This window comes from Cephus cinctus, unplaced genomic scaffold, assembly GCF_000341935.2.
Source record: "Cephus cinctus unplaced genomic scaffold, Ccin1 Ccin1_scaffold0577, whole genome shotgun sequence".
Classification (NCBI taxonomy): domain Eukaryota; kingdom Metazoa; phylum Arthropoda; class Insecta; order Hymenoptera; family Cephidae; genus Cephus; species Cephus cinctus.
In genome coordinates this window covers 62,456-88,450 of record NW_014333226.1, presented here as the reverse complement: position 1 = coordinate 88,450, position 25,995 = coordinate 62,456, and the positions used below count along the sequence as shown (strand labels likewise).

Here is a 25,995-nt window from a genome sequence, read left to right as displayed (position 1 = left end):
ACACATTCTTCTTATGGTGATTATCGCAGTTACCCTTTTATCTTGATTGCGATAGTTTCAGACAGAAACAATATTTAGTCAGCCATGACTGATCGTGCGAAGTTCATTCGAATTTTGTATCGTTAACTAAGACGATACTTTATACAAATTGTTGATACTTCATGTTGTTACGAATATTTTCCAAAAAATCGTACAAAATCCTACGATAAAAATGAAATCATGTAAATTGGACTTTTTCTATTTTAATCAATTTTTATACTTTTTACCTTCTTATATCTCGTTCTCGACTGAAAATGAATTCTCACGAATACAATGCATATTGACAAGAAGGAAAAGTTCATGGCGTCTTAGTGCATGTAAATCGGACCTCGTTTAATCGACCGGCACCTACGCAGTAGATTGTATTATAACGTTAAGTAAAGACAAAGTTCTACAAATGTACAAATATTAACTCATAATTTCCAATGAGGCATAAGAAACCGCGAGGCCATGGTGCTAGAAGAAATTTTAGTTTCAAACAAGTAATATATCTTTCGAGTCCAATAATGACGTTAAGGTAATGTTTATCTTGGATCGACACAACTAAGAAAAATAACGACGAGTTATTTTCGACGATAAATCATAATCGATCAATATTTGATCGATGCTCGTACCTATCGACGCCATCATTACCATCGTAGATTATCTAGCTGTTATAGGTATACGGTTGGCAATACTGTAATAAAAATCTCAGTAAGCCGCTAATAAACACTAAGCACATATCAGCTCAGCCTGGAAGACGATGAAACATAAGTGGTGCATTATCGGGGTTTTGAGATTGAATGTGAGCAATATAGTACACTAGATGAATTTTGCAAAGATTAGATTTGATGTTTATACCGACGTACGTCAGTTGAACGTCGATTTCATTTGGTTTTAACACAGCCATATATTTAATAATTTAATGTGGAAAGGAAAGAAGGTATAATTGAAAATACTTATCGTTCAAAATATATCTAGTTTTATTGCTCAGAAAAAAAAAACAGTTTTACCTATTATAAAAGAAAGACTGTAGTCTTATCTGACGTCAGGTCTACGTAGAGAATTTTGTTTTCCCCCAGAAAGTAGAAAGTAACGTGGTCTATTGAGTATGAAAATAAATGAAGATAATGAGATGTAGACAAAAATAAAGCCCGTGAACAAAGTTATACATAGAATTACGTAAGGCGTCCACAATGCTCAGGCGAAATTCTTAATACAGTTAGTTGGTGAACCTGTGAGAGTCTCTCGAATGGTAATTATGTGGAATGATCATTCGGTAATAGGAATACAATGTAAATATGGTACAATGATTGAATTTAATGAACGCGTGCCATTTAATCCCATTGAGAAAAGCAAAATGACCTTTAACGATATCGATTATTTAAAATTCGTTACGGCACGCGTTCATCTTATCAACACTTTTTTCTATCTTAATTATTGAGTGCGACAAATCCTTAACGCACCAGGTCGATCGGTAACCAGGAACTTCTGATAATCGAATTAATATCTCAGGCAATGATTTCAGCGGATATTTCAAATGAGAGCGTGAAATATTAATTGAAGGATCAGAGAATACAACAATTCTTGGCAAATAACCGATCGTCCTGAATTGACGTGAAAACATAACTATACTAAACTTAACGAAAGCTGCGTTTTAAGTATCAGTCCTGTAGGTTCTGCTATAATTAATTGTTCATTGATCAATGTTCATCCTTAATTTTTTTACATGCTAACTCTACTCCGTTTTGAGCCTATGCTTTTATTCACTATCCTGCGAGACATTTAAATATTGTTTCTTTTCTTAGCAAAATATTATCTTACGTACTAATAAGGCCCGTACTTAAGGTATTCGGTATATAGCTCACTGGTTATCACTGCGCAGCGTGTGAGTTTACATAATACGTGCGATTTTATTCGTGGATACTTAACCTAACGTCGTAGTGTCGCGCAATAAACGCGCGTAAATGAGCGTTCGTAATATGCGTAACCCGCACGCAGCCGCGTAACGCTTATTTAAAAATAAAATTCTTCAACATCCTCCATAAAACGATTGTTCGCTTTTCTATTAGCTTACCTTATTACTATAATGTGTACATACACGGTAAAACGAGCCTATGGTAAAATCGTACCAAAGTAAATTGCTTCATTTTACGTTACTCTTATTTATTCTCCTTTCAATTTCCTCCTTTTTGGTTTCTCCTCTTACGTTAAGGCCGTCTGGACTGTGCTTACGTATCTTGGACGAGGTTAAATCTGTTGAATTATTTTGTTAAATCAATAATTCGAACGCTTTGCCCTTGACTGTCGTATAAAGATCTAATTATCTCATAACGAATTTCCAGAAAATCTCTTATAAGCGTCTAAAAAGTTGAGATCGTTCGAGTTGCACGATCAATCTTCGTGCGTTCATTGTGATGAAAGTTGCGTGAGAAAAGTCTTCTTCGGGTTCGATCGTCGATTTCTTGATTGGAACTCGGAGTGATTAATTATCTTCGGATTCTGATCATAGAGCTCGAGGATAACGTCCACCCGTGAATTCTTCGCTTAAATGTCAATAGTTTCGTTTCATTAATCAGACATTCGTTCACTGCTGATTTCAGACGCCAACTTTACAATCAAATCTTAAGTCGCCTATTGAATAAGAATATTAATTTTCCTGTGTCCGTTGTGTGTACCAGTTTGTATCTTCGATCTATCAGCTTTCCAACTAAATTTTTCGTTTCCGCCTCGCTATGATGAGTGCTCCAACGAATAGAGAGTACCGATATCCTAATGATATCCCAAGGTATCGTATCCAGGACCTGAAAGTTGACCAATTTTGAAAACCCCATTAAACTGGCAATCAACCTAATGGTATACAAAATATACTGTGACGTTCCAAAGAATCGATTCAAACCTAATCACATTAGTTTAATTACACGGAAATTAAAAACATTGAAAAAGAGTAACCGAATCTGTTTAAACGCATATCACGCATTTCTTTAAGCACTGAAATGAAAATAAAATTCACCTGTCCATCTTGGGCGTCGGGACTATCCAGACTCAGATAATCAAGTGTAGTTGAATTATAAGCCAGAAGAACACTGTACAAAGGAAAGCATTTCAGTCTTGTGGTAGGAAGGTTCTCGTCCGATGTGACAAGACTATTAGGCCCCTCGCCTAACTTGGTAACTTGAACCTCTGATTCTTGGTGATACGTTATCTGAAGAGTGACAATGAAAAGATATAGCAACTTCATAACCCTATACACTAATACACGTAAACTATATACACGTAACTCAATAGAGTATAGATTTTTAACAAAGACTTTAATTCCAGTTCATCCGCCGTAGAGACTTTTCCAGTTCTACCTTGTTGATCAAAACTTTTCACCTCTTTGGTATCCTTGTCCGTGCTCAGGCAGGCATGGAGGACTCTAGTTCGCGGATTTCTAGTGCTTCTTAGTGCTTCAAAAAAACTTCTTGGATCAGTCAAAGCAAGAACTCCTCTCCAGCTGAGATTCGATTCGAGCCACGTACTGGTAGAAACTGCTCCCACCTGAAAATATATTAAAATCAAGCATACATTGTGTGAATAAATTCAATACGTGACAATTTTATACATGAATTTCAATTCGTTTCTTTACCCTGCTGATGTACTCCAAATATACACCCTCTCGTTTTCCTTGAAATAAACCGGATATATATCGTTCCTCCGGAGTCTGAGTAGCATTTAGTGGATCCTGATGAGTCGTGGGCTTGAGTTGCACTTCGCGAATATAAGCGACCAACTGGGGATTGTCCATAGAGACGCTGTTAAGCACGTAGTCTCTGGTCATATTTGCATCGAAGGCTTGTCTTCTGCAATGAAAGGTCGTCCGTAAGTCACGAACGAGGGTCGTTTGTCGCTATAAACTTATAGCCGAGAAACATAAAGAAAAGAAAATCAGGGCAGACTGTATTCTCGAATTGACGAGGAGACTACCCCCGTGCGACCTGACACGAAAGAATTTGACGATGTAAAATTATATATTTTCGAATTTCAAGACTAAAAGACTCCCTCCTCGTCCGAGGATCGAATGACGGCAATGTCATTACCTGCTGCCCCTTCAGACCGCAGTGCTACCAATGAAAGCAGCATTAGTTGTTTGCGTTCGTTCTCGCAAAAATAAACTTCGAGCCAATTGAATTATGAAGTATGGTTTATGCCTCAAACCAGTCACCCGACGGACAGATGAAGCGCACCCTTGTCAGTAACTAAGAACCCTCTTTATCTTATCGGGTCTTATACTACCCCGTCTGCAAGGGGTTCTCAATGGATCACATAAAATCCCCTGGGAGATCGTTACACAATGTATGCATAATTATACCATTCCGAGAGGAGGACCCCAGAATATCTTAATCATTTCCTTCAGGTATTTTAGACTCCGGATTATTTTCTCTACGGCATACCAAGTAAAGTATATACATATATAAATGCACTGGTGTACCTAAGGGCAGCTGCTTCGCTCCATACGAGGAGCAGGGCCATGGCTGTGGAAAAAGCTGCAAGAAATGCTAAGCATGGAGCGATCCTTCGCCACCAGTTTCTCTTATAGCTGACTAATGTTGCCCCAGCTAAAGACGCCCCTGCAGGTTGCGTAGCAGGGACAGCTGAAGGCATCCCTGCGGGAGCCATCCTGTAAAAATAGAAGAAAATCTCGTAAGTAGACGGCATAATCGGAAGCCCAAAAAGAAAGGGAGAGAGGAAAAGTAGTCCTGAAATTGAAAGGAAGGTCGTACAGGAATTCTCGTGGCACTTGTGGCTACTTACGCGTATCAATATCTAAGATATATTCTCTGTGGTATAATATGGAGTATCGATCAGAACACGTGCAAGAGAAAAAGAAACACGTGTTTCAGTCACACGTGCTCTCTCAGTCAAAACAAATATTTCATCCGCTCCGATACACAAGATAAGTCCAGAATATAACTGTTGATTAATTTTGAAACAAAACTCACCGAATTGGCATAGACCAATGAAAATGAATTATTCGAATTGTCCATTTGTCATACATTAATTGCATGACGTATCGTCGCAAATACCATATACCATGTGCAATATAATGCATGCATGTTTAAGGCTACAACGATGTGGTTGACGCTTCTGATAATAATGCATGAGTGCAATATATATGTATAATGCCATTTGTATACTATGTATGAGCGGTACGCTTCTACAGAATACAGGCAACAGCTACAACACAGAACTCTAACGATCGGCTAAAGTTGCGGTTGCGGTTGCAAATCGAATCCGCAACAGCAAAGAATCGCGCGGTTAACGCCCCTGCGCTTGGTCGATGTATTAAATGCGTGTTATGGATGCATCAACGCCATGTGGTGCATTCTGTGATGCACGTACAGAAGAACAAAGGATGTATCCGATAGGCCATTGCAAAATGTTTCGAGGTGACTCAGGCCTGGCTCGGGTGCGTGTTCCGGTCTCGACACGAACTTTCTAAATAAATTTTTATCCCGATGATGCACGAGCGTCCTGTATAAAGGCACAGGTAAGAATCTTGGACAAAGAGGACCTATGCGGTAGAGCAGATCCTTTTATTACCTGTTACAACGCAAGCCCTTTGGGCTTTTACTAAGAAAACTCACAATTCGCAAGGAAAAAAGAAGTTCAAGTGGATAAATGTATGTATAAGCACAAAATTCTGTGTCAATAGAAATCGATCGATTACGTGAACGGGCACGTTGGGTTATACCAAAGGCGTGAAATAATTTTGGCGAAATGCGTGAATCAGCGTTTGGCCGGTAATTCATTATTTTCTCGAGGTCCCTTGTCTACTCCGTCGGTAAAGTAGATTGCGTTCAAGAAATCATAAGCGCACAAGGACACTGTCGTTCAACTCAGCGAACAAAACGCACGTGCGAATTAAACTACTGCTATCTCTCATAAGAAATACTAGTTAAATAAATAAGTATTTATAATCAGAAATTGAATGCAGTTACATACTTGGACTTGGTTTCCTTGGTGGGCTCCAGCTTGACGATTTGTCCTGTTTACTTTCACTGATAAATAATCCTGTTCCTCGCGGTCTAGCAGTGCAAAAAATACGAGAGCGAGAGCCCTCTTCAGATCTCGTCCATGATCCGATGTTCGTCAACGCGTGAAGGCGAATGACACTCTAGTCGCTCGGTCGGAACTCGCTCATCTTTCCAGTCGGTTTCATCGAAGGCAGTGCACTTTCAAAACAGCTCGCATAAGCAAAGCCGGCTGTTGTAGTACTATAGAGGACGATGATAGTAACACGCGGTACGACACGGTTTCTTCGCGGCTCAGAACGTTCCGTTATTAAGCCTGGATACGTACGAGATTATTCTCTTTAACGACGAAAGCCACTGCACTGTATTAACCCGCGTAAACCTCGTGTTTACGATATCCACTGTATGCTAGGTAACGGCACGTTGTTATTTCCTATACAAAGACAGAGTGAGTAACGAGAAGGGTTTTCCCGTGTCAAAATATCGACTCGTATAGAAGATGGCTAGGCAGACAGAAGGGGACTATGGACGGCGGCGAAGTGAAAAGCACAACACCGGGGAACTACGGCGAGTGGCGAGTATAAGAGTGAACGACAGAAATGTAGTCTAAGAGACACGACCGCGTCTGTGTACCATAGTATATAGAACAAGAGACACATGGAGCAGCCACTGGAGTGAGGATAGGAACGTGAAAGAATGGAGAAAAGTAGTACAGGAGTGAGGAAGGAGCTAGACTTGTCGGAGGATATATCACGGAATGTCGCACTGCACCAGAACACGAGGTATCCGCATTGTAGTTCCTATCCCGAACGTGGCTATTGATGATCTACGCGGTCGTTCGGTCCTAGAGAATCGTCGGGACGTACGGAAATAAACACAAGACTGAGAAACATCAGGCGAGTCTTCGGCTCTGTCGTGAGCGTTACAGTTTTTGGGATAAAAATTATAGAATCGAGAGGGAAAGGAACGAATAGTGGCTCGTGCGAGTACCGACTGCCCTCCAGCACCTGGAACGCATGACGGCCGCGGAGTACAATGCCTTCTGTATAGGGTGTCCTTCTTTAAGCACTGCTCTTATCCTCGTCTATCCCCTTCAAAGTTTCATTGCTGTGTCTCTTTCTCTCTCTCCCCCTCCCATGGAGGACACTCCGAAGAGGTTCTCCTGCTCTCGTGGGGAACCAGGTAGAATCAGTGGTTCTCATAGAGAAGAGTCTAGCTTGTCGTCGACTGTACTTTGCTAAAGGGAATCGAATTCGATCCGTTTGCCGTATACGACGGTGAAGAGGGCTATCGATCCAGTAACCCGAGCGCTAGGTTAGTTTTCAATGTAGAAGGCAAACTTTAATACATCTTCTCTTTGACGAACTAAAACTGTTTGGTAAATGTTTAAGTCCTTCTCGGATTTAAAATTCTTTTGAAACCACTGCTGCGTTTTTAAATGTCTAATAAAACTGTTATTATTTTTCGCGTATTTCCGAGGGTTTTACGTTCAAATAGTTACGATTCGCTGAGGACGGTATACGGATATTCAGTGTGGTCGTATATATACCACAAGTGCCACATATCAACACAGGAAACATCACATCCTCTATTTAAGCCACGCTAATCGTCGCTACGTGAACAACGAGTGGCGACGACACTCAGGCATATACCATGTGAAAAAATAGATAAGAGGGAAATAACAAACGGTAAAAAAGGCGAGAAAACGATTTGAGGTTGAAAAATTAAAATGAAAAAAGACATCAATTGCGGCTGCTATAGGAAATTTTGTTATTCTGCTGCTTCGATAATTCTTCCTATGTTTTTCTCTTATTTCAATTTTATCCCACTCATCTTGGTCTCCCCTATGTATTCTTGGAGTTTTACGATGTTTCTCACTATCCGCTTTATGTTTCGCCTCGTTCGATTTATGTACGTATTTCGCTTCGTCCCTCTAGAATCTTTTCCTTGACTCAATTCAATCGTATAGAACCCTTTCCGATTGCAGATCGATCGAAAACTTAAAAGGGCGAGAAGGAAAGACGCCAGAAAGTACTTGGAGCCCGTCTTATCCCTAGAGACAAGAGAAGAGGTTATAGTACTCGGAAATTAACCAATGAATTACAAACCTCTAAGAGCCCGACTCCCTCAGGGACTATGCACTCTAACAGCCTCCCCAAAATCCTGTTGTACCTGGTATCAGTTATGCGTGTATGAGCGTTACGTATATAAAGTTATAACAATTAGGAATGATCCCTCGTAGCATTAAACGAAAGTCTGTTTTCTCCCGAAAGGTCTTGCTATGTTAAAACTTTATTAAAATCCTTGAACTACACTTCATTAAGTTCTAATCACCAGCCATGCCATTATATTCCTGTGGTAAGGGTAGCTTCTGTCTCTAATTGCATTCACGTCACCCCCGCATCGACCTTAAAAACAATTCTCTCGAAAAAGATGCCTTTGTGAAGGATAAATATCTGAACTTGTGGAAAAACGTTTATCCTTACGCTTCAAGGTCGAGTTCCTGTCTTTTCTATGATATAATTCAATGCTGAGGTTCTGATCCGTATAAATCCTTAGTAACCCCAAGTTATTCTTACTCTATGGAAATGTGTATTCATCAAGAGCTGTTTAAGATACTACAAGGATTGACAAACCTATGTATTGGTTTTCCGATTTGGAAACGACGGTAGGGTGAAGAATAAAGAAGAATAAAAAGAAAGAATAAAAGGGGTATTTAAGATACTGTAAGGATTGACAAACCTATGTATTGGTATTCCGATTTTGCAAACGACGGTGGGGTGAAGAATAAAAAGATAACATACATGTAGAAGGCTAATGAAGAATCGTTCCGCGCAGACGCCGTAGCGGGTACGTCCGTATTATATAGAACCACATCGAGAACTGACATTTCAACGCCGACCGCGAAGGCACCAGTGTTGCCCTGTGGCCGTCCGTTACTGCCTTGAGTTCGTACAGCCGGTAAACGCCGGCTGACGGTTAACGTCTTGCAGCTGTCGTAGTCAATTGTTGTCATTAAAATCAGCAGCAGAAAGGGACATGAGAGCGATACAAGGGACGGTGAAAATAGGACAGAAAACTCCGGTCAACCTAGTGAACCGAATAACGCGAAAATCTTAACTGAATCATAATCGAGGTTATGACGGCACCGGAACGCGATGTGTTTAAGACGGTGATAAGTTACCCGCGTTGTTAACCTTCCATGAGGAGGATGTGGTTTCATTAAAATTTATGTAGACACCCATTACAACGATTTACACGTAAGAGTGCACATCCTACAAAATATTCACCCTCGAACACTCTTCAATCTTCTGTAACCATAAATGACAGATTTGTAGGCTGCACAGTGTAGGTTGTCTTGAAAAGTTACAGAAGAATGCTTGTACCTTTGTGACGCCGTGTATATCAAATTTTCCAGTCATGGTATGTTCTTCAATTTATGTTCCAGGAGGGGATAGGGTTAATGTGGCACACTACGCTTCACTTAAATCTTGTAGTTCTGTTTCTATTTCTGGTACGAAAGTTGTGCGATTCTTCACTTTTAATCAAGTTTCATGACGAATGTACATATGTATATCGGCCTCTATGCCTATGTCCCTCTTATTTATAATGCAAACAAATAAGAGAAAGAATCGTATTTCATCCTATGGTATACTCTACTAATAAGATTGAAGTTTTGATGTACGAGTCTTGTCGTAGCAACGATGTTTTTACGAAAAACATAGGTGGCTACCGTCACAAATGAAATATAGTCCAATGCGTCACGGTTCTTCTATTTATATGCTTTATATAGCGATAAGCATCGCTCTTTCTATGTCACGTCTTGTACTACGAGGAGAATAGATTTTTACCCGTATGGGGCAACACAAATTCGTTTTCATTTTTGATATAGGGCGGTAACTTAGACTTTAGTTCTATCACACAAAGTATAGGTGTCTATGTACACGCGGCAGACGCTTGGCATCATTCTCAAAAGAAAGCACATGGTCTTCTACTGATGTTTCTACCGACGGTCCTAGATGGAATAAAAAGAACGTCGCTTTACTCTCTTCGCGTGTTGCCTATATGCGCGGCAGATGCGACGCCGTTTCTGTTAGTCGTACAAAGCTTGGTGAACTTTCTGCCTATATAAAATGATGTGGAACGAGAGCGGAATTACACATTTCGTAGACGGCAGTCACGTTGCGGTTTATACAAAGGAATCCATTCTGTGCGATTTAATGCTTTGGCGCTTTTGCTTATAAGAACATACCCATTCACATACATTATTCATTTCATTAATTTTCCCTGCGGAATTGTCGCCACTTGATCATTTACTTTTGACTTTAAATGAAAAACTCGAAACTTGTGATACGGTAGTTAAATGTGTTTGAGGAAAATATATATTTAGCATGAAACGATAAAACTGAAGAAACGATACTCTAATTCTGAAAATGTTTGATACGGTATAACGAATTACACGGCAAAGTGTATGTCGTTTCAGATATTTTTACTCCACATAATAACGTGCTCTTTGAGTTGCTGAATCTATTTTCATTAAAATCAGCCTAATTGGCTTCTATACAAATTTACTCTGATTTGACAAGAGTATTTGGCATTTGACAATTTCTATTTCTATATAGAAAAAATTTGCTTGAATTTGACAATATTTTTGCCGAGCTCGCTAATTCAACAGTGAAGAGCCATATTTCATTAATTTGAAGAAACATTTTCTTTGCGAAATATAAGTCCCATTTCGCGAATCTTCAAAATATAAAACATGGTAGGACGAATCTGTCAAAATCAATAATCAAACGGTAATTGAAATAAATATATTTCATTACAGAATCCGAAAAGAATTATTAAAAGAAGGGTTTAGATACAAATCAAATATTTTGTCTCACTCTTAATTTATACTAATGGACCATCCCTCTATCGTGGGATACTCGCATTAAAGAAATTCTTAAGATAATCAATTTTTTGTTGATTAATACCAGTTTAATGATATTACTATAACATCATTACCCTCGAGCCCGCGTAATGCTACATGTTAGTATAGGATATTCCTATATCTATATGTACATAATCGATTAATTGTTGATTGCTTCGTACGGAAAAAGAATTTAATAAAAGCCGATAAGCCCCTAAGCCGTAGATATCCTTAAATAAGTGATAATTCAGTGATTTACGTTACGGTATCTCGTTTATAACAGGTTGAAGAATAAAACAAAAGATTTGTAAAAAAATATGAAGAAAATGTAATAAAACATGCTGATGGATCGGTCCGTACGAGTAAACAGTCTTCGCGAAATGTGCTTTCGCGTAAGTGCAAGCTCGAACAAGAGAACTAAGAGAAAATGTGGAAGCCGTGTTGGATTTACGGCTACCGTTCACAAAGCACTTGGGGTTTATCGTGAAAACCATTAGAAAAATGGGTGCCAACCAATCGGCTCGCAGCTTGCCCACTCCCGGTGAGGAAGGTAAGTTATATCCTCTGAGTCCACAGTAAATTCTAGAAGCGTCCACGTCCTTCCTCGAGCTATAAAAATGTTAGATAAAGCTAGATCGAGATACGGTCTACATTTCTTATTAGAATAGGAGATCGAGTAAACTTCCCAGCTTTTTCAGTTTATAAACAACATGGGAATCCTTCGGAAAACGGGGTACCCGATACATTGATTAACAATTGCTCCTTGGCGCAGGATACTTGGTAATGTTACTTCAGCACGAATCAATTTCGTTCATTGGAATAACTGCTACAGTAAAACCAGCTAGAGTGCCCTTTGGGTATACATGGTTTGGTATCCAGGCCACAATGATCGAAGAATACTCTTTTGCTGCTTGAACTATAGTGTATGTATAAGGATCTTTTAGGATTGAGAATTTTGAGAAGATTTGGAACTTTGTTTGTGTTCGTGAAATATGTATGGAATCTTTCTGTGTCTGGAATATCTGGAAGAGCAATTTACTTATCTTTTGTAGGATATATGTTTTATGGAGGAAGACTAAGAAGATTCACCAGTGAAAACTTGGTTGATAAGATGAATACGTATTCAAATCTGATATTATGATAAGGACTCGAAACTTTGTCTGTTACAGTGAATTTTGACCACTTTCAAATTCTACGTGCCATCGGAAAGGGTAGTTTTGGGAAGGTACGTAAATCACGTTTGACGTGTACGTTATCAAAAAATTGGATGTTAAGAGTTCCAAAAGACGATGGTTTTACATTTGTCCTCCCTCTTTTCGATCGATCGATCGTGTCTCATTTCTTGGCTACAACCGGCAGACATTTGATCGATCGCTCGCCTTTTTATACTTTTAAAATACTCTTGCTGTAATACCTTTAACCCTCTGCCCCCTCCCCCGTCGTCCAGTATACATATTTCCAAACGGATGAGTTTTCGACCTTTTTACTCCTTTCTCAGAACCTCAAATATTTTATACACGGTATATAAAGGTGAGACGGTTAAATCTTTAAATGTTTCAATTTATTTGGGGGGTGAATTGGTATGAAAAATTGGAAAAAAATTTCACGCTGTGATTTCGCAATTTCATTTGTACCCGAAAGAGATCTCGTTTGACTGAAATTCCTGGATTTTATCAAATTTTTTTTCTATTTACTCAAAATTTTTCGTTTATCTCGTCACGTAACCGAAAGATACTGGGATTTTGTTTTTGTTTGGTAAATATCACTGTCGTAAAAGGTACCATGAAATTTTATGAAATTCCGAAGGACGTAGATATGCAAAGTAAAAAAAAAATATTAAAGAATAAATCTCCAATATTCCTACATTATCCAACGTGTTTAATAATGTAGACGTCTTCTACACTTATGAAACATGTATACTTTCAGAAAATCTTTGTCCAAGTAAACAGTGGGATCTGCAATCTTCTTGTCACGATTCACGACACGTACCCAATGTTACGATCCCTGTCGCAATGGTGTAAAACGAAATCCACGTAATTGGGCAAAAAAATTTATCTAAATTACCAGCAACCACAATTCACCGTGATAAGATAAATAACAATATTACCGTCTCACGTTTCGTTCTCGCACAATTTGCAGAAGCGTTCCGCAGGATTTTCATTGTGATTCTAAAAATTCTCACACAAATACAGGAGTATAAAAGTACCTTTACAATTTAATAACGACACCCGTAACATAATTTATGTATCCAAAATCAATGAGCAACCTTACGATAATCTTACCCACGGCTAAATTATTTTCCTCCAAACAAGATCCACGATCAACACATACTCTTAATGGAATTTTAAATGCGCACCCAGTGTGTCGAACAAAAGAAAAAAAAAAACCTAATGGAACCTTTTCCCCTTAAAGGTATGTATCGTACAAAAGCGTGACCGTAGCGGCAACATGTATGCGATGAAGTACGTCCACAAAGGGGAGTGTGCTGAAAGGGGTGCCTTGAAAAACGTAGCCCGAGAAGTTGAGATCCTGTCGAAATTAGAACATCCCTGCCTGGTGAACCTATGGTTCAGCTTCCAAGGTGAGTCGCTCCTTTCACAGATTGAGAGCCATCAGCTACCCCTGGACCAAGAGGTCTATTGACAAAATCCTGAGGGTAGGAACAAAGTAAGAACTCGACACTGAGAGAGCAATCACGTTTTAGATGAAGAGGACCTCTTCATGGTATCGGATCTGTTGCTTGGCGGTGACCTGAGGTACCATATCCAGCAGGACGTAAAGTTCCGCGAGGAAAATATCATACTCTACGTGGCAGAGATATCGCTCGCTCTGGATTATTTGCAGAGTCAAAAGATTATCCACAGAGATATCAAACCGGATAACATACTACTGGACGAAGAAGGTGAGTTGAATGCCATTTGACCCTTAGCATTCAATATAGTCTACGACTGTAATGTCTTCAATGTATAAGTTGGAATTCGCATACTGATAGAGTTCACGTGGAGATTGAGAATCACTGGGAAGTTCAACAAAGGTCAGAACCACACCAAGGGTTGTATTATATTGCGTAGCTCCGTGCGTTCTACTACACAGATCCACACCCCTTCAGGTCCAGCCTACTCTACACTTTATCGTCACTGGATATAGGATACTTAACCCAGTCTCCATAAATATTCCGAGCACTCTAGGAAGCTTCGTGAAGAAGGTGTGGTCTGGGAAGCAATATATATATATATAATTTTAAGTGTACCATATATCCCTACAACAGACGGGTTGATGGATGTCTCCACTTACCGATATAATTGGAAGGCACCGTAAAATTTGACGAGAGGCTAGTAGGTACAGTACAACGAAGGCTGTTTCATCTTCTGCGTAATATTAAAAGTCTCTGATAGCAGCATAAAGTCATAACCAGACCAAAGAGATGGCTGATGTGAAACCCCATGAAGAATTAATTCTCTCAAGGCAACAAAGGGATCCCCTTTCTTGTTGTATGATGTCACGTGCAATAGCATAGTTTTCTATATCGTTTCCTTTAGAAATTCTTATTTCGTGCCTTCGCTGAGTCTTCCTTTGATTCGCTCTACTTTAAACAAATGGACACCCTACCCATCTCGTCCACAGGGCGACAGGCAGACCCAGACAGTTAATATTCTACAGCAGTTGGTTCTGGGCTGTTTGGATTTAAAAATTGCCTTTGAATCATTCAGACTCTACCAGGCATTCAGAAAGGGTTTTACATTATAATGATATATACCAAACTTACCCCAATATCTTTGTACTCAATGTATAGTACAGGTCTGTTTATAGATATACACGGAGTACATGGGTCATGTCTGCTTTTGTACGTCTGTTGAATAATACACATGTAAATTGTACCTAACGTGTACTACATGGTCCACGTATAAGGTCCCACTGAGATCAGTTAAGCATTTTATATATACATATAGTTATATGAAGTAGAGAAAGTAGGCTTTGTCTTTCCGACATAGGTTAGAGTGATATATTGAAATTAATAAAATATTCATAAAGGAGTGTGATGGTTTAGACCTAGACAATATTGAGGTGCCTCAAATTTACGTATTTACTCCGCGCGACCGCGCTTTAATATTGGTTGCTGGTGTGATGCGGTTATATATATTTTTTTTTGTGCAAAGGTCTATGACAACGGTTTTGCTATTTTGAATTGGACATAGGTCATGCTCATGTCACGGATTTCAATATCGCAACTGTGCTGGAGGATGGACAGCTGGCGACGTCGATGTCTGGAACGAAGCCTTATATCGGTATGTCTGGACGTTCAAGGTAGATGAATATCGCGTATAAGTTGTAACGTGAATACTTTACCAGCCCCTGAGGTCTACATGTGTTCCTGCGAGGAATACGGAGTTCTTGGATATGCTTATGCGGTAGACTGGTGGAGTCTGGGTGTCCTTGCTTGGGAAACCCTTGCTGGAGTACGTCCTTATCCACTTCATGCTGCGACGTCACACAGAGAAGCGTTGGCGATCCTTCAGGTGAGAAATTGAAGCTTTTCGAGAGGATGTTGGCATCCAAGGTTCTCCATTTTTATAAAACTGTATTCTAAAGTGTCTAACACGCTGTTATAGGAGGATAGACAGCCTCCAGCACATTGGAGTCCTTCCATCCGGGAACTTATGGACAAGCTACTTACTCAGGCACCAGGCGCACGCGTCTCTACACTCAAAGAGCTCAAACAGATAACCGTGATGAGCGATCTTGATTTTGATAAAGTTCTCAGGAAGCAGATTAAGCCTATCTTTACACCGCCGAAGGATCATTTAAACTGCGATCCGACATTCGAGCTTGAGGAGATGATCATCGAGACTAAACCACTTCATAAAAAGAAAAAACGTCTTGCTAAGCAGAGGTTGGTAATCAGACTTCTTAAGAACCACCATATTCTTAAAAGTGTTTTAAAAGTTTGTAACCGTTATATTTTTACTTAGGTCATTGAGGGGTGAACTGCCGCCAGAAGATTCCCCGGGGTCAGAGACAGCTGGTCCCGGTGTGGACGTACGGAGACTTGCTTACATTCCTGAATACAGGGTGTACAATAGGGAACGCGAGATGGAGAGACAGGAACGTGAAAGGAAGGAGAAACAATGGGAAGAAGAACTGAACTCTGCCATGATGGGTGCAGAGGAGAGACTGAGGTAAATGATCGAATAACAAAGTCTTTATTGACATTGAAATAAATTAGCTGCGAAAAACATTAATTTTCATATTTTCTTAGACAAAAAAATCAACCTAAAACAAGCAGTCGCTTGAGCGTCTCGACTGCGAGCGTCAAGGCACGAATAAGCGCATCTCCACGTCCAAACCGTCGAAGAAGTGGTACTACATCCTCCGACATTGACTATATAGACGCCAGTCCAGAACCCTCCACTTCCTAACTCATGAGTGCTCGACGCGCAATTGAATCCTAATTCTTTTATATACATATACAGTCAACGTGAAAATTTATAACAATGTGAGAGATATATACATCAGATGACGTTCCATCAAGGATACACATATGCGTGCGTCTTTTACATCAAAAGCAAAGACATAAGCTGATACTTACAGGGAGAGCATGGTCGATCAAAATGTAGCTTCAGTACGAGGGATCCGCCTTATTATGCCTAGGCGAACCTGGACAATCATGAGAATTTAACTAAAGTTAAGTTGGTCTTTGAGTTTTTCCTTTTTGAACAGAACAAATCTTTGATCATGACTCATATCGATTGAAACTGGGTTACCTAAATTCCATGCTAATTGTCATATATGGCAATGAATAATTTATACGTCACTTGGTCCAATGAATACTTTCTGGTAAAGCAAGTGGTGATCTTTCATTCGACACAAGAACCTCACACTTTAACACCTGTATGATTCATGAATGTGGCAATATCCCCACGCGATATACAAACTGTGCTAATTTCCCTGTACATTGTGCGTCAATATTTCATTACGTTGAGTAGACGATTTTCTTAAGTTAATGCTGTACGTTCAAGTTGACGTGTACTCTAACGTGGATGGATTATCCGTAACGTTCCTCAATGCTTTGAACTGCACTTAAATTATTAAGACATTGGAAAATATTATAGCGTGTTCGACGGATGCTGTAAGACGTTCAGAAATATTATCACTGAGTAATCTGCTTTGCAGAGAATATTACATCTTCTGATATATATAACTCTGTAGAATACAAGGACAGAAGAAGCTATAAGTTTATATTTATGAAGAAGAGGGAAAAAAATAAAGAAATTCTGCCTTGCCTTATAAAGGTACTCTTGTATATTGGAGCTTTCACGGTGTTCAACTCCTTTCAAGAAAATCAATTGAAACTAATACAATCTCTCCCCCGTGGCGTGGAAAGCATCTTTTATAGTAGTAACATAGAGTATGTATAAGTCCTTTTTTCTTGCTAACTCTCGCTCTTTTCATTCTCTATTTTAATTTCTTCCCTTATCTATTATATAGGTTTTTTTATTTTTTTAAAGGTTATTTTAACATCTATTAGTCATTGACTCACTTTATTCTCGTTATTCCCATTCAAACGTCTATTATTTGCTAAAAAGATAACCGTAAGATTGTTTCCTATTTAATTATACTCGAGCTTCAGATCTTATTAGGCACAGTAATGGGGCCATTCATTTTTAAGATCCACTTACGGCTGGAGGGATGCCGCAGCCTTATCGGTGCTCTCCGCGATGAGGAGCATCAAGTTTGTTTATATCTTCGAGAGGGAAGAGGAATGAATTAAAAAGTAGAAATTAAATTACAGAGGAAGAGATTGTACGTATCTTCAAACTCGAATGGCATTAATATATTTCCATTATGCAAGATTTAAACAGGATCAACCAAACACGTGCAAAGTTTAAATAGAATAAATCAATGACCATGGATTACGTTTAAATTGAGCCCAGTGGAAACGGTTTTTCCGACAAAATAAAATTATATAACTTAAGAAAGCTTATAAAATTTCGATTGCATCCATAAAGAAAAGAGCAATGGGATTTTAAAGAATTTTCGAATGATCATAATTAGTGGACCAATTATAATTATAATATATTGCCAGATAAAGATATGTATTTATAATAACATCTCACCCTTAATCATCCATATATATTGATGTTAACAAAAGGACACATTTTTCTCATTAAGATCATAAAATATATGTTATCTTTGTATACGTGTATGCATTTGTATGTTAAGAATTAATTTTTATCTTTTCAATAACATTGAAACATTAAGTTTTTTTAGCCAGATAGGTTAGCCAGGTGATTAATTAAATCAATTAGCCGTATCAAAATACATGGGGATCGCCCTATTTCTGTTTGCAAATATAAACAGAGTCAAATGATAACCAGGGCGTGGCATGAAAGGGGTTACTTACGTGTTAACGATAATAGGAATAATTAATCTATACAAGAGGAACACGAAATTACCAACTTACACTATTATTTATCCATTCTGTACGTTAAACCATCCGGTACTGGCACTTGGCGCTCTATGAGGGCATAAAGTCAAAAGGAGCAAGAAGAAGAAGAAATCATCCCGTAGCCTTATGCGAAATATTACACTGAGTCGTTCATCTTAATTATTCCAGGTGAATATTGCGAAAGCTAAGTGAGATACGGGGAAAAACGTTCTCACAAGATTTTTGATTATTAAAATGTTAGCCTGGATCGATTAAATGGAATCCACGCAACACCTATGTAATTTGTCGAAGATGCGATATTATATAGAACAAAGTAACTTCAGTAATTTGATGGCTGTCATACAATCGATGTCATTGACAAATTTTCGACAACGTTCACATAGTGTATGTATAGCGTTATGTACTCGATGTCAATACCACTGATAACATGCGACTTCATTGGAAATTTTACGAGAAATGTCTATCGTTAATAGGTTATGTACACTTCCTAAAACACTGTTGATTAGTAATAGAATGTCGTCAATTTATCTGTATTTTATGTAAATTTCAAAATATGGTACTTGTATGATATATTAATATAATAATTGAAGGCCTCGCATAATTCGTCAGATTCGAAGTATTTGCGAACAATAAAAATGAATGCACTCTTAAAATTGATTACTGATATAAAAGTACTTGGTGGCAATACATTTGAATATATGCTAGTTTTATTGGCATCGTTCTTACAGAGAAGTAGGTATAACTTTATTTATATTAAATCAAAGCAGGATCAAGTGGACGGTTATAAATGAAATTTAACAAAGTTTGTGTAACATTAATATAAGTCGTTTTAATCGGATATGATGAACTGGTGGGTGAACTATGATAAACAAAATCAATCGTAAAGTAAATAGTGCAGAAGAGTCAAACAGGATTGTGTCATTAGTATTGCTCTTACGTTTTAAAACATAAGTGAAAACAATTGACAATGTAAATCAAAATAGGAAGGTAGAGATAAAGGTTAGACATAATGAACAGAGTAAAAAATAAAAGTATTGTTTTTAATATATTTCAATTCTATGCATACTTTATTATCGTTCGCCACTGTCGCTATTAATATTATTTATACTAAAGCTAGAAAAATAAAACAACAAATTATATCTGTTAATATCACAAAGTATTGCCGTCTCCTTGATCCCAGACTGGATACGCGTATTCGAATCTAATCGGTCTCTTATTTAGCTCTTTTGAAAATGAGAACATGGAAACCCGCGACACGCGTCTACAATTACCAGAGCATTAAAATATAGTGAATCTTTATTATTATGCTATAATTATTTTGGCTCTAATGTCATTGTATCATAATATCTTTGAATTAATTTGAAAATATTTTATATAAGAAAAATAGAGGATACTTTATTTCTCTCTTTCTTTCTTCCTTTTTTTCTTTTACCTACAACCGTCACTTGTAAGCAATATAAGCTTCGTATGCTCCTGGAGTCTCATTAATCGTTAAGCATTAATTAAACTAGTGTCGTCAGTCTGTAATTTCAGTTAAATGCGTCGAGAAATTGCCACAGTGCCTTAAATTGCTTTACGAGATAAATATTGAACTTCAAGCACCGTCAAACATTCTAAGTCGCATGTAAGTGCGTTTTAAATTACTTTAAAACAAATTAAATTAACAAGAAATTAAAAAGATAAAGAACCAACAAAGAAACCTGTCATAGAATTTTGAGATTCTACGAAAATAGAAAAATTCTATATTACATAATTTTCAAATGCCTAAAATGAAGCGTCATAATTATATTTTAAACGAATTGCGCATGCGCAACTTAATATTCGTTCAAACTTGTAAAAGAAACAATGATATGTTTTTTTACATCGCGTACGAAAGCATGAATCTATTAATGATGCATATAACTATGATCATTCATATAATTTTCACTTCATTAATAATTTCCGAGCAGATGCCCTTTTCTTAGTCTCGTATGGCAATAAAAACGAGGCTTATTTTAATAGCATAATCTTTTGTTAGCCTCATAATTAGTAACTCTAAGAGTTAATTGTAATTTTTGATGCGCTAAACTAGAGACATAAGCAGATTTTTCTTCATATAAATAGAGACATGAGTTCCTCAAATAAGTTGTAACAGAATTCCGTATTATCAGAACATTCACTTTGAATGGTTATTACGTTCCGAGTGTAACGTATTTATAATTTTTTCAAGGTATTACTTCATTACTTTGACATTAATCTTTAGTCAACTAATAACGGCTTTTAGACAGTTATTGTTTATTACACGGTAGTTACGTCAGTGACTTCAATTCTTGTTATTGGCTTGGTAGGTTCTACCACTATAAAGTCACTTGCGGTAGAATCTTCGGTTTCGTTAATCCGAAATTGTTGCAAATTTGCTACTATGGAATCCACTTGCACTGGCTGATCAGGTAAGGAGTTGCCGTTTCTCAATTTACCAAAGTGCAAATAACAAAAACCTCGCTGACCTCGCCATGATATCTCGCTAGGTTTAACGCCACGTTTAGACAGGGCGTTTTTCAAGTCGCGCACGCGCACATCAGATGCAATATTCGATAATTTTAATGAAAAATCTATTTGTGTCTTCGATTTTGGCTTGAAGGGTTTACGTCGTAAAGGTTTTTCGTTATCGTTTTCTTCTCCGTTATCCTGAAATTAAGACCATGATGAAATTTGTTTGCCATGTTTAAAAGCAATACTCTATAGCTGTTGTTTTATTGTTATACGAACTTCGTTTATAGAAGGATTATCACCGTCTCCTCTAAGTTTGTGATACAATCGTCGTTTTGGAAAACGTGGTTTTACTATATCTTTATTGCCACCAACAGCAGTTTGTGTCTGTGAAATATCCGCCTTAGCTTTTGAACGCGTTTTATTCTTTCCTTTCTTATTTCTGTTTTTCTCGTATTGTCGAGTTTCTCTGTCAGAGTCGACTTCCTTCAACACTATTATTTTGCCTTCCCTTTAAAAGATATGAATGGTGACATTAAGATAACAAAGCCAACAATGTAATCTGACAGTACTTTCATTGATAAATATCTCACTTTTCTTCCAGTTCTTTTAACTCCTGTAGTATTTGCATACATTTAAGTCTTCTTTGACTAAGAAGGTGCCATAGTATACCTGCAGGCTTTTGTAGTCTGGGATTGACTACTATCGTCTGGGTTGGTGTCACAATAATATCGACAGGTACATCATGTTCTTGAAACAATTGTGATGGAAGATCATCAATTACTTGACAATCGTGAACCGTTGTCACCACTACTGTATTTTTATCTATTGCACCCATCCTCAACATTATTGCAAATTCTAAATCAGCGAAGCCTTCACCTTTACCAATTCTATAACCAGCTTTACTTACACATACGGAGCCCAAAACTACAAGATCTACCTGCATAATAAAGTAATGTAAGTATGTAATCATAAGATAAACAAAAGTACTGTAAATTTTTACCTTTATTTTTGAGGTAATTCCAAGTGGTTTACCATTCTGTTGTAATCCATGTCTCGTGGCAGCAAATTTTATTTGCTCCTTGGTAGCACCTTCTGTTGGAGTAATATGAAGAAATAAACCAGATTTCAATCTTGGTATTGGTACAAGTATTTCTTTGTTTGCCTCTAGGGAAAGGGCTCTAATAGGCTCTTGTGACTTGTCAGGTTTGATCTTTATAACTTTTGCATTCCTAAATTCTTCTAATTCAGCTAATCGCTGTGCTGCCTCAGTAGCACCCTTAAAATTTGGTATTCTATTATAAATGCTCAATGGAAAATTTGCTAGCTCATTCTTTTTCATGAAGTCCCATATTTTCTTCCGATAATTATACTTGGTCACCTCTTCAGCTAAAATAAAAATTACAATCATAAAATTATAGGTATACGTTTCATAAATATACAAATCAAATAAGAAAATTTGGGTCTTAAAGGAACCATTGTCAGACGCAAGTTGATCTTCATGCACAAAAGATGACATCTGATTGCAACGCGATTTATCATCAGTTCATTATCATTTTTCTTAAGAATTTGACAATCCTTTAAAAACAAAAAGAAACTAGAATAAAAGATTTTTTTATTCTAATCATAGACTTCATTTATATTACAGAGCTTTTTCAAGGATGACGGAGTACGTACTCGAATTATTATTCCGTCTAGTTTATTTATACTGCTGATGCACAGCATTCAAAATGAATGAATGCATCAACGATTGTGACTGCAAGATAAACTAATCTACCATCACGCTGATAATTTACTAATTTTTAGAAATTACTCACGTAAAATGGTCTCAGACATTATCACTTATGAAGATTCACAAAATATTTCAAGTTTTAGACAGGTACAGAGCTCTTCTTCGTGCTAACCGATTGAGAACAATCCTCGATGAATTTTTCACGAAAATAGATTGCACGATTTATCTTAGACTTCCCCGCCGCCCACCTATTTCTATTTCTATGCAAGACCAGGCATACAAACATAAATAATTATAATTCACTGAAGATTTAAATCTCTCATAGCTTATGCACGTTCAAAATGATATTAGACACTAAAATCATTAGAATTTTATGCGAATGAATTTATTTACAGCGATATAATTCAGCGATCATGATATCTTTGCTTTCATCAGAATAATATTTCGTGAAACATTTGAACGTAATGTTCGTGAATATATAGTGACTTTTGTTTATAGAGGATGTACCGGAATTCTATGAAAAATGTATGACGTACAGAAGAGAAAATCAGGAACATTTTAAAAATCTATATCAGTTTACAATTTCTTGTATGCATTTGTTATACATATTTGTTATCAGTTACTCTGATTCCATATAACTGAATTTTTGTTATGACTTGTAAGAAATGGAATATGAAAATAGTGACAAATTACATTGTTTCATCAGAGGTTATGCGAGCAGGCGTTGATAGTGCTTTTTTCGCACATGCTTATTTAGCAGCCCTGTGAACAAATTGTACAATTCGCCTGCACGGGTCCATCGTGGAAAATGGCTTTACTAGTGAGGAACGTCTGCAAAGTGCTCTCCCAGGTAATAAACCGCGCTCTCATAAAAATAACTATGCCGATTCATCGTCATATTTTCCAAACTCTTGTGATATCTCGTGTTCAATTGGAATTGTGTAATTTTCCCAAGCCAATTAAACAGTGTCACGAGAAAACTCATGAATGTCGAAATAGCTAGTGAAGATTTTTGCAAGGGCATTTGATACTGTGTTAAACTTACAATTGGATATTAATACACTGTTTTAATCGACTCGTGTTGCCTTTTTTTTTTAATTAGCCCAGTTTCATGGAATATATACATATACGTTCTTGTACGATTCAATTGTTAATAGTACACTCCAAAAGCGGTAAATTTCTAATTTAATTATCGATGCGATTACAAGTGTGTATTATTATTTTTCAAATGTTTTCGTCTGTTTGAGTAATGCATAACTATTGTCTTCAAATAAATGTAGTTTTTGCAATGTAATATTATTAATGTGTCATTGATGCCAAGACAAAAATTAAAAATGTGTCTGGATTTGAGTATAGAACTCTGTTTCATGTTATTTTTATACATTTATTTTCTTTTTCTTCTTTAGGCCACTCAAAAGGGTGCTGGTGTTAGAACACTGCACATAGGTGCTGTTCGCCATCAAGACAATGTATGTATTTTATTTTTTTGTAAAGAATATTCTGTTATTTCACAATATTAAAATTTTTCAGTTTATAGAGCAACAAGGGAAAGTAAAATGTACTCTTATACCAGGAGATGGGGTGGGACCGGAACTGGTCCTTTCCGTTCAAAATGTTTTCAAAGCTGTCAATGTCCCGGTTGAATTTGAACCTTACTTTCTGTCAGAAGTAAATCCAACACTAAGTGCTCCATTGGAGCAGGTCGCCAATAGCATTGCATTGAATCAAGTTTGTTTAAAGGTACTATATAACAATTTAACATTATACCTGTTAGATAAGACAAAACATTTGTTCTATCAGTACAGATTATCTTGGATTACTTCCACATGTTGTTGTATGATCGGTATCTGGGTACTTAAATATAAGATCTTTTCTTATCTGTGTGGTTGTTACATAATTGTTTTCACAACTATTTAGAATTGTGAACCATTTGACTAAGGAAATGTATCCATAATATTTTTCAGGGTATTTTGGCAACGCCTGATCATTCTCACACAGGAGAATTGCAAACCCTGAATATGAAATTACGACGAAACTTGGACTTGTATTCTAATGTAGTACACGTAAAATCTTTACCTGGAGTTAAATCTCGTCACCAGAATGTAGATTGTGTCATAATCAGAGAGCAGACTGAGGGTGAATACTCTGCTCTGGAGCATGAATGCGTTCCTGGAGTAGTCGAGTGTTTGAAAATTGTCACTGCCGTGAAAAGTCAAAGAATTGCGAAGTTTGCCTTTGACTACGCTGTAAAAAACAATCGCAAAAAAGTCACCTGTGTTCACAAGGCCAATATTATGAAGCTTGGCGATGGTCTGTTCCTTCAATCTTGCCAAGAAATTGCAGAGCTCTACCCAAAGTAAGCCTACATTTTCAAATATCACAAGTGAATATTCGTATAAAATATCACCATATTTAATAATCTACGTTACCTCAAACAGAATTCAATTTGAAACCATGATAGTGGATAATTGCACAATGCAAATGGTCTCCAATCCTCATCAATTTGATGTTATGGTAATGCCAAATCTATACGGAAACATCGTCGATAATCTTGCTTCCGGTTTGGTTGGCGGTGCCGGTGTAGTTGCTGGAGCCAGCTACAGTGCAGAATGTGTGGTGTTTGAACCGGTAAGAATTTATTAGGTTCATTGAGCTATTTAAGATTTTCTTACCAATATTTTGTTGTCTAATAGGGTGCGAGACACACGTATTCCGAAGCTGTGGGTAAAAACGTTGCCAATCCCACAGCTATGCTTCTGTGCTCAGTGAAGCTGCTGAATCACGTGAACCTAGGTCGTTACGCGGAACAGATCAGAGACGCTTTGAATCGTGTTCTTAACGATGGTAAAGTTCGTACAAAGGACTTGGGAGGTCAGAGTTCAACCACGGAATTCACTACGGCTGTGATTAACAGTCTTCGTTAAATCCAGAAGTCGCATCTATCAGGATTCTAATATAATGTAGGACAGACGACCTAGAGCGTTCCTCATAGTGTGTCCATGCATTTACTAGTTTCAAAGAAATTTCGAGTTCGCCAAATTTAGTATCAAAACGATCTATGATCGAACTATAATGAGATTATCTGTACCAAAATTTCCTGGCGTCACTCTCGAAATGTCTTTGAGGGACTGAATGTATGGCGATGGTTAAGGGTTAATTTGGTCACCGTGTGATTTTCTTCACTTGCAGTATTGTGTTGAGAGTGTCCTGCGCACGATAGCAGGAAACCAAAGTATCATGTATTGCTAATATTATTTTAAAATGAATGTAACAAACGCCAGTAGGCCATTTGTTGTACCATAGGCCCGTGTAATATACAAGAATTGTACCATAATAAATTATGTATAGGATATCATTCCAAGGCCTTTTCCTTTTATTAATTTCATAACATTATGTATGCCGGTTC

General features: G+C 37.5%; 4 protein-coding genes across 13 annotated transcripts; 2 read left to right on the top strand and 2 right to left on the bottom strand.

Moving 5' to 3' along the window:
* Positions 1-982: 982 nt before the first annotated feature.
* On the bottom strand, positions 983-8,904 carry LOC107268669 (protein Star). 2 transcript variants are annotated; one of them, XM_015741676.2, is made up of 7 exons: positions 8,775-8,904; positions 6,004-6,465; positions 4,490-4,678; positions 3,647-3,860; positions 3,394-3,558; positions 3,032-3,223; positions 983-2,822 (listed from the first exon to the last, which is right to left on the bottom strand). In XM_015741676.2, exons 3-7 carry the CDS (start codon positions 4,675-4,677, stop codon positions 2,637-2,639), a joined length of 945 nt encoding a protein of 314 aa, XP_015597162.1. In that variant the 5' UTR covers position 4,678; positions 6,004-6,465; positions 8,775-8,904; the 3' UTR covers positions 983-2,636. The 2 variants fall into 2 exon arrangements, with proteins under 2 accessions (XP_015597162.1, XP_024941698.1); XM_025085930.1 differs by having other exon boundaries at positions 8,837-8,895.
* Positions 5,937-17,242, top strand: LOC107268667 (serine/threonine-protein kinase 32A). Of its 8 annotated transcripts, XM_025085927.1 has the most exons (11): positions 8,941-9,455; positions 11,225-11,491; positions 11,714-11,864; positions 12,111-12,166; positions 13,354-13,522; positions 13,646-13,843; positions 15,138-15,227; positions 15,292-15,458; positions 15,552-15,832; positions 15,912-16,118; positions 16,199-17,242. In XM_025085927.1, exons 5-11 carry the CDS (start codon positions 13,390-13,392, stop codon positions 16,356-16,358), a joined length of 1,236 nt encoding a protein of 411 aa, XP_024941695.1. In that variant the 5' UTR covers positions 8,941-9,455; positions 11,225-11,491; positions 11,714-11,864; positions 12,111-12,166; positions 13,354-13,389; the 3' UTR covers positions 16,359-17,242. The 8 variants fall into 8 exon arrangements, with proteins under 8 accessions (XP_024941697.1, XP_024941693.1, XP_024941694.1 ...); XM_025085925.1 differs by lacking the exons at positions 8,941-9,455; positions 11,714-11,864 and adding an exon at positions 6,601-6,814; XM_015741672.2 differs by lacking the exon at positions 11,714-11,864 and having other exon boundaries at positions 8,940-9,292.
* Positions 17,243-19,407: 2,165 nt separating this feature from the next.
* LOC107268666 (methenyltetrahydrofolate synthase domain-containing protein) lies at positions 19,408-22,847 on the bottom strand. 2 transcript variants are annotated; one of them, XM_015741667.2, is made up of 5 exons: positions 22,675-22,847; positions 21,861-22,246; positions 21,451-21,797; positions 21,137-21,368; positions 19,408-21,055 (listed from the first exon to the last, which is right to left on the bottom strand). In XM_015741667.2, exons 1-5 carry the CDS (start codon positions 22,691-22,693, stop codon positions 20,666-20,668), a joined length of 1,374 nt encoding a protein of 457 aa, XP_015597153.1. In that variant the 5' UTR covers positions 22,694-22,847; the 3' UTR covers positions 19,408-20,665. The 2 variants fall into 2 exon arrangements, with proteins under 2 accessions (XP_015597153.1, XP_015597152.1); XM_015741666.2 differs by lacking the exon at positions 22,675-22,847 and adding an exon at positions 22,334-22,443.
* A 300-nt stretch (positions 22,848-23,147) lies between these two features.
* Positions 23,148-25,944, top strand: LOC107268668 (isocitrate dehydrogenase [NAD] subunit beta, mitochondrial). The gene is made up of 6 exons (XM_015741675.2): positions 23,148-23,439; positions 23,996-24,058; positions 24,120-24,329; positions 24,554-24,945; positions 25,028-25,217; positions 25,283-25,944. The coding sequence occupies exons 1-6, from the start codon at positions 23,398-23,400 to the stop codon at positions 25,511-25,513; spliced, it is 1,128 nt and encodes a 375-aa protein (XP_015597161.1). The 5' UTR covers positions 23,148-23,397; the 3' UTR covers positions 25,514-25,944.
* Positions 25,945-25,995: the final 51 nt, after the last annotated feature.

What these genes read in the sequence shown, in the direction of transcription:
- LOC107268669 (XM_015741676.2), bottom strand. Translation starts at nt 4,677, where the DNA reads ATGGCTCCCGCAGGGATGCCTTCAGCTGTCCCTGCTACGCAACCTGCA. An exon ending in AGCGAAGCAGCTGCCCTTAG is followed by an intron (nt 3,861 to 4,489) that starts GTACACCAGTGC and finishes CTTTCATTGCAG; the next exon opens with AAGACAAGCCTTCGATGCAA. An exon ending in CCGACGCCCAAGATGGACAG is followed by an intron (nt 2,823 to 3,031) that starts GTGAATTTTATT and finishes GTCAACTTTCAG; the next exon opens with GTCCTGGATACGATACCTTG.
- LOC107268667 (XM_025085925.1), top strand. Translation starts at nt 11,443, where the DNA reads ATGGGTGCCAACCAATCGGCTCGCAGCTTGCCCACTCCCGGTGAGGAA. An exon ending in TGGAACGAAGCCTTATATCG is followed by an intron (nt 15,228 to 15,291) that starts GTATGTCTGGAC and finishes ATACTTTACCAG; the next exon opens with CCCCTGAGGTCTACATGTGT. An exon ending in AAGCGTTGGCGATCCTTCAG is followed by an intron (nt 15,459 to 15,551) that starts GTGAGAAATTGA and finishes ACGCTGTTATAG; the next exon opens with GAGGATAGACAGCCTCCAGC.
- LOC107268666 (XM_015741666.2), bottom strand. Translation starts at nt 22,376, where the DNA reads ATGTCATCTTTTGTGCATGAAGATCAACTTGCGTCTGACAATG. An exon ending in TCAACTTGCGTCTGACAATG is followed by an intron (nt 22,247 to 22,333) that starts GTTCCTTTAAGA and finishes TTTTTATTTTAG; the next exon opens with CTGAAGAGGTGACCAAGTAT. An exon ending in TTAAAAGAACTGGAAGAAAA is followed by an intron (nt 21,369 to 21,450) that starts GTGAGATATTTA and finishes TATCTTTTAAAG; the next exon opens with GGAAGGCAAAATAATAGTGT.
- LOC107268668 (XM_015741675.2), top strand. Translation starts at nt 23,398, where the DNA reads ATGGCTTTACTAGTGAGGAACGTCTGCAAAGTGCTCTCCCAG. An exon ending in TCTGCAAAGTGCTCTCCCAG is followed by an intron (nt 23,440 to 23,995) that starts GTAATAAACCGC and finishes TTTCTTCTTTAG; the next exon opens with GCCACTCAAAAGGGTGCTGG. An exon ending in TGAATCAAGTTTGTTTAAAG is followed by an intron (nt 24,330 to 24,553) that starts GTACTATATAAC and finishes AATATTTTTCAG; the next exon opens with GGTATTTTGGCAACGCCTGA.